General features: G+C 40.3%; 1 protein-coding gene across 3 annotated transcripts in view; it reads left to right on the top strand.

The window, feature by feature from the left end:
- ASPM (assembly factor for spindle microtubules) overlaps window positions 1–13,244 on the top strand; it is a 62,599-nt gene that overhangs the window by 25,841 nt on the left and 23,514 nt on the right. For all 3 annotated transcript variants that reach the window (XM_042229282.2, XM_015099402.4, XM_042229281.2), the window contains exons 11-17: window positions 1,912–2,057; window positions 2,146–2,231; window positions 2,659–2,880; window positions 4,714–4,921; window positions 5,021–5,163; window positions 5,283–5,411; window positions 8,563–8,757. In XM_042229282.2, the coding sequence (XP_042085216.1) occupies window positions 1,912–2,057; window positions 2,146–2,231; window positions 2,659–2,880; window positions 4,714–4,921; window positions 5,021–5,163; window positions 5,283–5,411; window positions 8,563–8,757 (1,129 nt within the window). The remainder of the gene's footprint in view (window positions 1–1,911; window positions 2,058–2,145; window positions 2,232–2,658; window positions 2,881–4,713; window positions 4,922–5,020; window positions 5,164–5,282; window positions 5,412–8,562; window positions 8,758–13,244) is intronic.

Raw genomic sequence — 13,244 nt, 5'->3', positions numbered from 1 at the left:
CAGTCCATGGGGTCGCTGAGGGTTGTATACGACTGAGCGTCTCCACTTTCCCTTTTCACTCTCATGTATTGGAGAAGGAAATGGCAACCCACTCCAGTGTTCTTGCCTGGAGAATCCCAGGGATGGGGGAGCCTTGGGGGCTGCCGTCTATGGGGTCACACAGAGTCGGACATGACTGAAGTGACTTAGCAGCAGCAGCAAGGGATGCAGGTTTGATCCCTGGTCGGGAAACTGAGATCCTATGCGCCTTGGAGCAGAGAAGACCCAGCACAGCTAAACAGATAAGCAAACAATAACAGCACACGTCTCTTATTGCCTTCTAAATTAAATTTCCACGAACCTTCTTTTCTTTTCCAATCATATATTCTCATGACAAAGTAATAGTCTTGAGCTTTACTGTAGCTTCCTCTCTTGAGTAATTTATATATAGGCTGGAGCATTTGCTGAGAATGTTCTCCACACTATTTTTACATTTGATTTTAATTTGTTCATTTCATAAATCCAAACCAGCACATCTGTTTTCTGGCCACTAGCAATTCACGATTTGAAACTTTTTCCACTGTCTGGGAGGAGCAGTGATTGGCTTCATGTTCAGTGTAATTTTTTGATGATGAAAGAAATTTTTTGTTCTTTTATAGGCACTACTAAGGACTTCCCAGTGTTGGGTGTTGATGCTTTGTCATTCTCAGGAACTCTCACTAGTTAAGAGACTCAATCTTGCTTGACAAGCTTCTATTATCTTCAGTGTCCCCAAAATGGCATAGGTCTCGGAGGTCATTTGAGGTCACTTGGGAACAGTTAATCCACTGATGCTGTAGGTGACAGTCAGTCAGTCAGTCTAGTGTTGCAGGAATGCTTCAGACGTTGATTGAGTGGTTGGCCTACACCTATCTTACACTGCTTCCTAACCTTTAGAAATTATGGTTCTGTAAACAAGTCTGCCAGATTTTAACCAGATACAGTCATGAGGTGGGCTCGATCCTTCTGTGGAAACAGTGATTTTTGTCTAGTGTAAAACACTAGGTGATATTAGGAGTTTGAATTCAAACTGTGGCATAAGTGATTTTTTAAGGTAGCACTCAAACACTTTTTGCTTTACCTGGTATAAATATAAGACAATGGCTTCGGAAACTGTAAAAGTGGGGTTTACTTCTGATCTTAGTCCTGTCATTGCTACTGCTGCTGCTAAGTCACTTCAGTCGTGTCCGACTCTGTGCGACCCCATAGACTCCATAGACAGCCCATGAGGCTCCCCCGTCCCTGGGATTCTCCAATGCATGAAAGTGAAAAGTGAAAGTGAAGTCACTCAGTCATGTCCGACTCTTCGCGACCCCATGGACTGCAGCCTACCAGGGTCCTCCGTCCATGGGATTTTCCAGGCAAGAGTACTGGAGTGGGGTGCCATTGCCTTCTCCGAGTCCTGTCATTACTAGTTGTAAAATCACGGGAAATTTATTTTACTTTTCTGGGCTTTGGTTTCTTCATCTGCCAAATATGGGATAATAATTGCCCGACTGTGGGATTTGCCATGGACAAAATAAGAAAAGAAAGGACTAAAATAAGAAAAGAAAGCGCTTACTTGATGTGTAGAATACTAGAGTCCCTCAGTCAATGTCCATTTTCCTTTCTTTTCCCTAAAGAACCTTGTTCTGTTTCTGTGTGCATTTGTGTGTGTGCATATTATTTTCCGTTCTTACATTCTGTTCATAGACCTTAACCCCCAGGTTTAAATGAGAAATAACTCTATTTACTTAACTGTGGAGTAACAGTTTTGAGATAATGTTTTGGGATCTTTCTAACCTAAAACCCTTTAACTCTGGAAGATTGATATGGGTGGTTATTTAAATGAAGTTAGTTTTTCCTGCATGTTTTTATCTTAACAATTTCATGTGGCAATCCCTTCATTGTTAGGCGAACTATGGAACTTCTCACGCAAAACTGGAATCTCTCAAAGAAACTCAGAATTCCTGCAATAAGTCGTCTTCAAAAGATGCACAATGTTGACATCGTTCTTGAAATTCTTAAATCACGAGGAATTCAGTTGAATGATGAGCATGGTAAAAACCAAGTAACGATAAAAGTTTTCTTCTCACTGAAAATCAAGTTGTACGTTCTTTGTGCTAATGGACTCTTTTCCATTTGCAGGAAATGCAATCCTGTCTAAGGATATTGTGGACAGACACAGAGAGAAAACCCTGGCGTTGCTTTGGAAGATCGCATTGGCTTTTCAGGTATTGCACATTTGGTGCGTTCTGTACTTTTTGTCAGTTTTCAATATTGACGTTTAAAAGTCTTTCGTGTCAAAGACTAGCAGTAGTAGGTGTTACTAGCTAGACTTACTCTGTCCCAGGAACTGTGCTAATGGGTTTATGTACACTCCAATCTAATCCTCACAAGGCCCCCAGTAGGTCGCTATTGTCATTTCTTTATAGGGGAGGAGACTAGAGCTAAGGGTTCCTCACTGATCTGATGCAGAGACGAGATCAGATCCCTGACTGAGGTGAACACAGATCCCGTGCACTCAAGCACTTACACTTCCATGACTTCCTTGTGGACTGTGTTTGTCTTAAAAAGATATTGATAGTAGCAGACTTGAACTTTTGCGGGTCAAAAATAATGTATGAAAAATATGGTATTTATCCTCTTTTTGTATTCTAGGTGGATATTTCCCTTAATTTGGATCAATTAAAAGAAGAAATTGACTTTTTAAAGAAGACACAGAGTATGAAGAAAACAATGTCTGCACTGTTATGCCGTCCTGATGCTGTTATCAGTAAAAAAAGAGATGAAAGGCATAGCGGTCCCTTTGAACAATACAGTGAAAGCGTAAAGCTACTGATGGATTGGGTAAATGCTGTCTGTGGCTTCTATAATAAAAAAGTAAGTTCTGTGCTTTTGTTTTAGCCTAATTTCTTTAAGCAAATTTTGGTTAAAATCAAATGAACAATGCATGAAATATTTCCTTTAATTTCTTTAGTGTCATATAAGGTAGTAGAATTTTATTACTATATAGATTATTTATAAAGATATTTTTATATGATGTATTTTATATATGTATATATTAATATATAATAATTAACATATAAACACATAACAATTATATAACTATAATGATACATCTTATTGTACAGATTTATTATATGATAATACAGATGCTAATATAATTTATATTATAAACAATAAAATGTGTTAATACCAATTAAAAATTGTAGTAATGATGATGATGAATTTCTTTTTTTCTTTTTTTTTCTTATTGGAGTATAATGACTTTACAGTATGTTCATTTCTGCCATACAGCAAAGCGAGTCAGATACATGTATACCTGTATCCCCTCTTAGTTAATATGTACAAGCAAATTTTCCTCTAATGAGTAAGGGTGCCGTCACATACCTAGTTTCATCAAATCTGTCACCAATTGTGTAATGAACGATTATTTTATGTCTTACTAGGGAAAAAAATGCCCTAGTTGGTAGTCTTAAAAGGAAATGCTTGCATAGAACTGGGGTACCAAAGGATCATACCCTTATTACAAAGTGAAGTCATTCAGTTGAGTCTTTGCAACCCCGTGGACTATAGCCCGCCAGGCTCTTCTTTCTATGAGATTTTCTGGGAAAGAACACGGGAGTAGGTTGCCATTTCCTTCTCCAGGGGATCTTCCTGACCCAGGGATCAAACCCGGGTCTCCCACACTGTAGACAGACTCTTTACTGTCTGAGCCACCAGGGAAACTCTTATTACAAAGGTGAATGCAAACAAACCCACCATGCACAAAGGGACATTAAGAGGACTTTGCCCCACTGGGCAGAGAGGAGGAAATAGTCTGAGTCCTGTCTTTTATAATCATTTGTTAGATTGATCCTCCATTGCTATATGAAACGTATGTTTAAGTATAAATAATGAAAATAAATGATCCTGATCACATGAATAATGTATCCTGTAAGGAATGTAAACCAGAAAAACTGTCAGATATATGATCGTCTGTGTTTTAAGTAAGTACTAAGAGTCCCAAAGACCCTGGTACTGCAGTCCTGCGTCCCATGCCTTTCTCTTGACTCCAGTCCCTTGGCTTTCCTAGGTCCGTAGACACAGCGCTCCAGTCACTGCCTGTCTTCACACAGCATTCTCCCTATGCGTCTTGTCTCTATGTCTCTCCCTTTCTCATAAGGGCACCAGTCATATCAGATTAATACCTCATCTTACTCCAGCGTGGTCCCATCTTAGCTGGTTAAATCTGCAGTGACCCTATGTCCAAACAAGATCACATCCTGAGAGTCTGGGAAGGACATGAGTTTTTTGATGAACACTCTCCAACCCAGCACAATCATATGATATTTTAGAGGTGAGAATTTGGCCATGAATGTGGTAGTATACAGAGTAACTTCCCAGGTGGCTCAGTGGTAAAGCCTCTGCCTGCCAGTGCAGGAGACGCGGATTTGATCCCTGGGTCGAGAAGATCCCCAGGAGAAGGCGATGGCAAACCCACACCAGTACTCTTGCCTGGGAGATTCCATGGACAGAGGAACCTGACAGGCTACAGTCTACGTGTTCACAAAGAGTCAGATACAGTAGAGCATACACGTGGTATCACACTAGGTGCTCCTACAAATTGGCATGCCAGTCCTAGCTATTAAAAGGAAATATGGACTGTAAAGCCGTCAGTATCTGTATTCTTACCTAAATACAGTCCATTCTTTTTCTGACGTTTCTCATCAGGTGGAGAACTTCACAGTGTCTTTCTCGGACGGCCGGGTGTTGTGTTACCTGATCCACCACTACCATCCTTGCTATGTTCCTTTTGACGCCATATGTCAGCGGACCACGCAGACCGTGGAGTGCACACACACTGGTTCCGTGGTGCTGAATTCATCATCTGAATCTGAAGGAAGTTTTCTGGATTTGTCTTTTAAATCACCTGATCAGGGTTCGTCCCTTTCAGTTAATTTACTTCTCCAGTGTTTTCACTGTCTGATTTCTGGTCCTCGCAGTATAATCTGATCTCTCTGTTTTACTTGCATTGCAGAAAATACTTCAGAACTATACAAAGAACTCCTGGAAAATGAAAAGAAAAATTTTCAGTTGGTTAGGTCTGCAGCTAGAGACCTTGGTGGAATACCTGCCATGATCCATCACTCAGATATGTCAAACACAATCCCTGATGAGAAGGTAAAGTAAAAGTTCCTTAACAGTAATAACTCTGAGTAATCAGAGTCTCAGATGATGGGAAGTTTCATGCTCTCTGTCTCATAGAAACTTCTGTCTTCATCTTTTCTGTTCTCTCTTAGGTGGTGATTACCTATTTGTCATTTCTTTGTGCGAGGCTTTTGGATCTTCGTAAAGAAACGAGAGCCGCTCGACTTATACAAACAACTTGGAGACAATATAAGCTAAAAAAAGATCTAAAACACCATCAGGTACTCCTCAAAAATGAAGTGTGTGTGTGCTCAGCCACTCAGTCATGTCCAGCTCTTTGAGACCCCAATGGACTATAGCCCACCAGGCTCCTTTGTCCATGGGATTTCCCAAGCAGGAATACTGGAGTGGGTTGCTATTCCCTTCTCCAGGGGATCTTCCCCACCCGGGTTCCAACTCTCGTTTCTCCTGCATTGGCAGGTGGCTTCTTTACCATTGAGCCACCTGGGAAGCCCAGTCAGTAATGAAATACTGCGATGTAAATTGATCATAAAATGTCAGCTGAATGATTCTTGATATCGTTTTTACATTTTACTGACATAGGAAATTACCGAGGTAATTTTCATGATTGTGTGTGTTTCAAGTAGGGGGTCAATATTTCTCCCTAATGTCCAATGTTTCCTTCATTGGGTATTTTTTCCAGGCTTTGTCCTCCCTTTCACTGTGCTCCAGGGAACATGGAATAACTTATGCACATTGTGAATTTGTGAAAAGTAAACTGGGGTTGTCTGACTCATCTCTTCCCTCCTTCCTCTTGAACTCTGACGTGCCTCTGGGAAACAGGAGCTTTCCTTTCCTTTTTCGCACTGTGCTCTGTGAGGCTTGCCCCCAACCAGTGCCTCTCTGGCCTGGGTGTCCCCTTTCAGACTCTGCAGTTCGATTAGCCAAGCTCATTCTGTCTGCCATGAAACTGTCTTCCAGGCTATCGTTTGTTAGTTTAAAAATGGCATTTTGGTTTCCATCACTTAACTTCTCAGAACATTTAGGACCCGAGCACAGGGAGAAGGGTTGTCCCTCTGTGTCCATGATAGCATGAATTTTGCATTAACATAAAATAAGTGTTTTCTTGAGTTTGGAAAAAATGTCATTTTTCACAGTGTTAGAAATGGTCTTCTTGGTCAAACTGAATAAACTATTTTAATTCTCTACTCTTTTCACTAATAATTCTGTATTTATTTGGAGAAAGTAAAAGAAGTATTCATGTTTAATAAACCTTAGCAGGTATTTCAGAAATATATTTCACCCAAGATTGCTCCTTAGTTCTGAATTACAATGTATTTATGATAAAGTTCTTAGTACCTGTAAAGTAGCTAAATTTTGGCAATTCATATCATTTATTCTCTTGCGCCATTTCAGACCTGGGTTGTTGTCATTGTTCAGTTGCTTAGTCCTGTCTGACTCTTTGCGACCCCATGAACTGCAGCACGCCAGGCCTCCCTGTCCGTCAGGATCTCCCGGAGCTTGCTCAAACTCATGTCCATTGAGTCGGTGATGCCATCCAACCATCTCATCCTCTGTCGTCCCCTTTTCCTCCTGCCCTCAATCTTTCCCAGCTTCAGGGTCTTTTCCAATGAGTAGGTTCTTCGCATCAGGTGGCCAGACTTAGAATAGCAATTTGATCCCTTCCCTAGCTGTGTTCTCATGCTGCATGGTTTCCGGTTGTAGTAAATACCAGTCAGCACCTACAGCTCATCTCTGTGCCGAGCCTGCCCTCGCATGGTGCACTGTCGCACACAGCAACACAAAGGGCCGTCAGACAGCCTGGACGTTGTTCCTCTCCACCAGAGGAATAATTTATATTCCCGTGTCTAATTCAAGTGAAGTGAAGTAATAAGACTAGCCTTACAGAGTAGCAAAGTGATTAGGAGCACGAACTCTGAAGCCAGACTGCCTACATCAGATCCTGGCTGGCTGAGCCCTGGGGGACCAGCTGTCTACTTGACCTCCCTGCCTGGGTTTCCTCACGGCCATGGGGGTAGGGCCACTTCCTCTGTTCTCACAGTCGTTGTGAGGTTGGATGGCTCATTCTCTCAGTGTTTAGAAGGGTGCCTGATACCTGGCATTTAACCTGTTATTATTCACTGAAATTCACTGTTAGAAGTAGAGATGTGCAGGAGCTCCCGAGGCCGCCAGCTCCTCTTTGGATACTGACACCGCAGGCAGTTCTGACACCATTTGTCACAGCCCTGAGCTCTGTCCTCTTGAGTCTCTATACTTAAAGCCACAGTGTATTCTGGCGGTAAAAGAGGATGTTTTGCCTCTTTTTTTCTTTTTTTGTGATTCCTTTTTTCAAATTGCAGCAAAACAATACTTCCAGGACTTCCCTGGTGGTCCAGCAGTTAAAACTCCTAGCTTCCAATATAGGAGATGTGGCTTCAATCCCTGGTTGGGGAACTAAGATCCCACATGCTGTGAGGTGCAGCCAAATAAGTAAATACACATTAATAATAAATAAACACAGTGCATCCAATTAAAAGCAAAAAATAATACTTCCTTATACTGTAAAGCATTTTGTTTATTTGAGCCTCTTTTTCCTTTCTTTTTTCTCCTACTTTGTTGTTCAGTCCCTCAGTCATGTCTGACTCTTTGCAACCCCATGGACTGCAGCATGTTAGACTTCCCTGTCCTTCAGCTATGTCCCAGAGTTTGCTCAGACTCGTGTCTACCTAGTTGGTGAGGCCATCCACCTGTCTCATCTTCTGTTTCTGTCATTCCCTTCTCCTCCTGCCCTCCATCTCTCCCAGTATCAGGGTCTTTTCCAATGAGTCAGCTCTTCGCATCAGGTAGCCAGAGTATTGGATCTTTGGCTCAGCATCAGTCCTTCTAATGAATATTCAGGATTGGTTTCCTTTAAGATTGACTGGTTTGATCTCCTTGCTGACCGAGAGACTCTCAAGAGTCTTCTCCAGCACCACAATTTGAAAGCATCAATTCTTTGGTGCTCAGCCTTCTTTATAATCCAACTCTCATATGTGAACATGACTATAGCTTTGACTATATAGCCCTTTGTGGGCAAACCCTTTCCAAAATCAAGCATGAATTCATTCCACCATAATCTGAGAGACTGTTGTTGTTGCTTAGTTGCTCATTTGTCTCTGACTCCTGTGACCCCATTGACTACAGCCCACCAGGCTCCTCTGCCCATGGGTTTTCCCAGGCTAGAACACTGGAGTGGGGTGGCATTTCCTCCTCAAGGGGATCTTCTCGACCCAGGGATCAACCTGCATCTCCTGTGTCTCCTGCATTGGCAGGCAGATTCTTTACCACTGAGCCACCTGGGAAGTCCAATCTGACTTCTTACAAATAATGGTTTAGGGCCTCAAGTGATTGTTTAATTCATATTTGCCTTTTTTTTTTTTTTTTCTCTTTTAGGAGAGAGACAAAGCTGCAAGAATCATTCAATCAGCTATAATCAATTTCCTCACTAAACAACGATTTAAAAAGAAGGTCAGCGCAGCATTGGTCATTCAGAAATATTGGCGAAGAGCCTTAGCAAAGAGAAAACTGTTAATGTTGAAAAAGGAAAAGCTAGAAAGAGTTCACAGTAAATCAGCATCTATTATTCAGGTATGGTATTCTGAATTTTTAGATTTAAAAAGGTTTAACGACACTTTTAAGAGAGTACAATATGATAAAGTTTTAAATTAAATTTTAGGCTTCTATATTTTATCTAGCACTTTAACAAATATTTGGTATCTCCCCACTACCTGTAAAACTCTTGGCTGTGTTGAACATGAGGATCAAACACATCGAAGCACCTCCTTTGCTCTGACGGGGGAGCAGTTTAATCCTGCACCCCGTGCTGCCTTGTTCGCTTTACATTTTGTTGTTGTTGCTCAGTTGCCCAGTCCTGTCCAGCTCTTTGAGACCCCATGGACTGCAGCACACTAGGCTTCCCTGTCCTCCACTCTCTCCTGAAGTTAGCTCAAATTCATGTCCACTGAGTTGGTGATCCAAGGATCTCATCCTCTGTCGCCCCCTTCTTCTCTTGTCATCAGTCTTTCCCAGCATATGATATCCTACAATTTATTCATTTCTTCTATTGTCGATGGATATCTGGGTTTCTGGTTTTGAGCTGTATAACTAAAGGTTTTATGAACGTGCCTTTTGGTGTGAAATATACACACTCTGGCGCATACCTACGAGTACAGTTGTTTGCCTTAAGGCATATGTGTTTCAGTTCTAGTAGATATTGACAAGGAGTTTTCTAAGCTGGTTATAGGACCACCCACTATTTAAAATACTTGGAGGCTATCTCTTCAATTTCAGCGATTCTAGTCAGTGTGTAGTGGTACCTTAGAGTAGTTGTAGTTTGTATTTTGTTGATAATGAATGACATTGAACACCTCTTCATATTGAAAATCTTTTGTGAAGTGTTTTTTCAAGGATCTTTTTTTTCCATTTTTTATTTCGATTGTTTGCCTTCTTGTGGATTTGTGTGAGATCTTTATATATTCTGGTTATTGGTCCTTGTTGGATATATATGTTGTAAATATCTTCTCCCAGACTATTACTTATAGTTTTATATATTTCCAGTGAAAATTCTTAATTTTCTTCTGTGGTTAGTGGGCTGTGTGTGGGTGTTTTTTTTTTTTTTTGAACGATTTGAAGAGTACTTGTTTAACTGCTAAGACCTTGAAGATACTCTCCTACACTCTATTCTATTCTGAAAGCATTAATATGAGGTCTTTCACATTTAGAGCTCTCTTGCAATTAATTCCTGCATATGCTTTGTGCTAGGGACCATATTTCTTTTTGTATATACGCATAGCCGTTGTTTCGGTTACAGTTCACTGAAATGACCACCCTTGCCTCACTGTGCTACCTGTGAAGTGAAGTGAAGTCACTCAGTCGTGTCTGACTCTTTGTGACCCAATGGTCTGTAGCCTACCAGGCTCCTCAGTCCATGGGATTTTCCAGGCAAGAATACTGGAGTGGGTTGCCATTTCCTTCTCCAGGGGATCTTCCTGACCCAGGGATCGAACTCAGGTCTCCAGCATTGCAGACAGACGCTTTACCCTCTGAGCTACCAGGGAAGCCCCGTGCTACCTGTCGTGCACATCAGGTCGTCTTTTCGCCATGCAGTGCAGCATGCGGGGCCTTAGCTCCCAACAAACTGAACCCCCGTCCCGCGCAGTGGAAGCCAGCGTCCTGCCGGCTGCGCTGCCAGGGAATTCCCCTAGCACGGATTCTTATGTGTGTGGTTCTGCTTCTAGAATTTTTTTTACTATTTCATTGTTCTTTTTGTCTACCATCGAACTATATACTCTAGCTTTACAAGAAATCTGAACGTCTGGTAGACAAAGACTTCTTTTGTTTTCTTTAAGAAGTTTTTAGCTATCCTAAGTCCACTGCATTTCCTTACAGATTTTGAATCTGAAGTTTAAAAAATATCAGAATTTGAGATTTAACTGAATATGTCAGTCAGTTTAGTTAGAACTGATATCTTTAGCTACTGAACATGGTATTAATCAATACCTATTTATTCAGTCCTTCTTTAAAAGCCTCCTAAAATGATTTTATTATCTGATGCAAGAAGTCTTAAATACCTTTACTTAGATATAGTATCTATTTTTAAAAATTTAAATTTAATAAATTTTAACTTTATGCAGATCGAAATTAAAATTCTAATTTTCAAATTATTAATAACACTCAGTAAAATGTGCATGTCTTTTTTGGTGTGCAGTTACACAAATTTAAACACACACACAGGTTGTGAACAGTCCATCTCCCAGAAGAACTTTTGTGTTCCATTTCTCTGTGGTCCGTTCTTCCTCCACACCCATGCACCAAGCTCTGTTCTCTATTACTATAGTTTTGCATTTTAAAAAATATCACATAATGGAGCCTTACCACATAATGGTAAGCCTTTGAGACTGGCCCTTTTTCTCTCTGCAAGAGGCCTCTGAGCCTCACCCAGGTGTTGCAGCTATCAGCGGTTGCATGTAGCCGTGCATGCATTCTCCTTCATTGCTGAGTAGTGTGCCCTGGTGTGGGTGTGCCACAGTTTGATTATATATTCATCTGTTGAAGGATATTTGCGTTGTTTCCAGTTTTAGGTGATTTCATTCTGTTAGGGTAAATATCTAGGAATGGGATTGTTGGGTCATTTGGTAAGTATATGTTTAGCTTTACAGATCAGTTCAGTCGCTCAGTCGTGAACAACTCTTTGTGACCCCATGGAATGCAGCACGTCAGGCCTCCCTGTCCATCACCAACTCCCGGAGTTTACTCAGACTCATGTCCATTGAGTCGGTGATGCCATCCAACCATCTCATCCTCTGTCATCCCCTTCTCCTCCTGCCTTCAATCTTTCCCAGCATCAGGATCTTTTCAAATGAGTCAGCTCTTCGCATCAGGTGGCTAAAGTATTGGAGTTTCAGCTTCAGCATCAGTCCTTCCAATGAATATTCAGGACTGATTTCCTTTAGGATGGATTGGTTGGATCTCCTTGCAGTCCAAGGGACTCTCAAGAGTCTTCTCCAACACCACAGTTCAGAAGTATCAGTTCTTTGGCTCTCAGCTTTCTTTATGGTCCAACTCTCACATCCATACATGACTCCCGGAAAAACCATAGCTTAGACATCGCCAAACCGTCTAGACTGGCTTATTCCATTTTGTATGCCCACCCCCAGTGTGTAAGGGTTCTAATTGCTCCATATCCTCAGCAACGCTGATCACTTGTGTTTCACCCGTTCTGATAAGTCTATAGTGGTCTCTTGGTTTTAATTTGCATTTTCTCAAAACCTATGTGTATGTTTTCGAATGCTTAATTGCCTTTCAGTCATCTTCTTTGTAAAGTGTGTTGAAATCTTTTGACCATTTTTGTAACTGAGTGCTAATCTTATTGAGTTTTGAGATTTCTTTCTATATACTGGATACAAGTTCTTTGTCAGTGATTTGCCTGTAAATGTTTTACAGAAAAGGTTGGTCCTTGGTCTTGGTGAATGTTCTGTGTACTGGAAAAGAACGTCTATTCTGTTGTTGTTGGATGCAGTGTTCTATAAATATAAGGTCGATAGTCCTTTTATGTCCTTACTGATGTTCTGTTTACTTATTCTTGTGCCAAGAAAGCGGTGGTTAAGTCTCCAACATAACTGTGGATGTTGTCTTTCCCTCTTCAGTTTTATCTACATGTATTTGAAGAGGTTTTGTTAGGTGTGTACACATTTGGAATTGTTCTGTCCTCTAGGTGAGTTGAGTTTTTTATCATTGTTTATTGTTCCTTTTTATCCTTCATAATTTTCTTTGTTCTAAAGTCTACTTTGCATGTTCTTACTATAACCAAACTAGCTTTCACTTGATTATCATTTTCAGGGTCTATTTTTTTCCTATTATTGTTTTTCCTATTATTGTCTATTATTGTACTTATTAGTCACTTAAATCATTATATATGGCTTGAAGTCTTGACAGCATTTAGTTTTTATGTTTTGAAAATTTCTTTTAATTGGTGATTTAGGCCATATATATTTCAGATATTTGTCAATATGTTTGGGCTTTGGTCTGTCATTTTATCATTTATTTTCTGAATGTTAGCTTTCTTTCATTTTTTCTCTTCCCCCTTTCCTGTCTTTTCAATTATTTAAATACTTTTTAGTGTTTCATTTTAATTTATCTTTTTTCATTTGAACTATTATTTTATTCCTCTGTACAGGAATTTATTTGGGAGATTTTTTGTGTTTTTTGTTTTTTTGGGGGGGGTGTCTTTTTTTGTTTCGTTTTTTGGTTTATTATAGTCATTTCAGTATACAAAACTTTTACTTAGAATCAATACTTTATCCCTTTAAATGGAATGTAGAAAACTTACCACTATCTAGATCCCTTTGCTCCCCTCCCTCGCTTATATGTTTTAGCAGCAACTTAGCAGCAGCAGCAGCAGCAGCAGTTTTATTAAACTTACATACAACTGAAACCACATCAGGCAATATTATAATTTTTGCTTTCGATCATAATAAGATTTTAAGGAGTGCATGAGAATCATATTCTATTAGTGCAGATTTTATCATTTCTGTTGCTTTGCTTTCTTTTTGTATGGTATCGTGTTTGCAATTTAT

The sequence above is a fragment of the Ovis aries genome, chromosome 12, assembly GCF_016772045.2.
Source record: "Ovis aries strain OAR_USU_Benz2616 breed Rambouillet chromosome 12, ARS-UI_Ramb_v3.0, whole genome shotgun sequence".
Taxonomy (NCBI): domain Eukaryota; kingdom Metazoa; phylum Chordata; class Mammalia; order Artiodactyla; family Bovidae; genus Ovis; species Ovis aries.
This window is presented reverse-complemented; position numbering and strand designations above follow the sequence as displayed.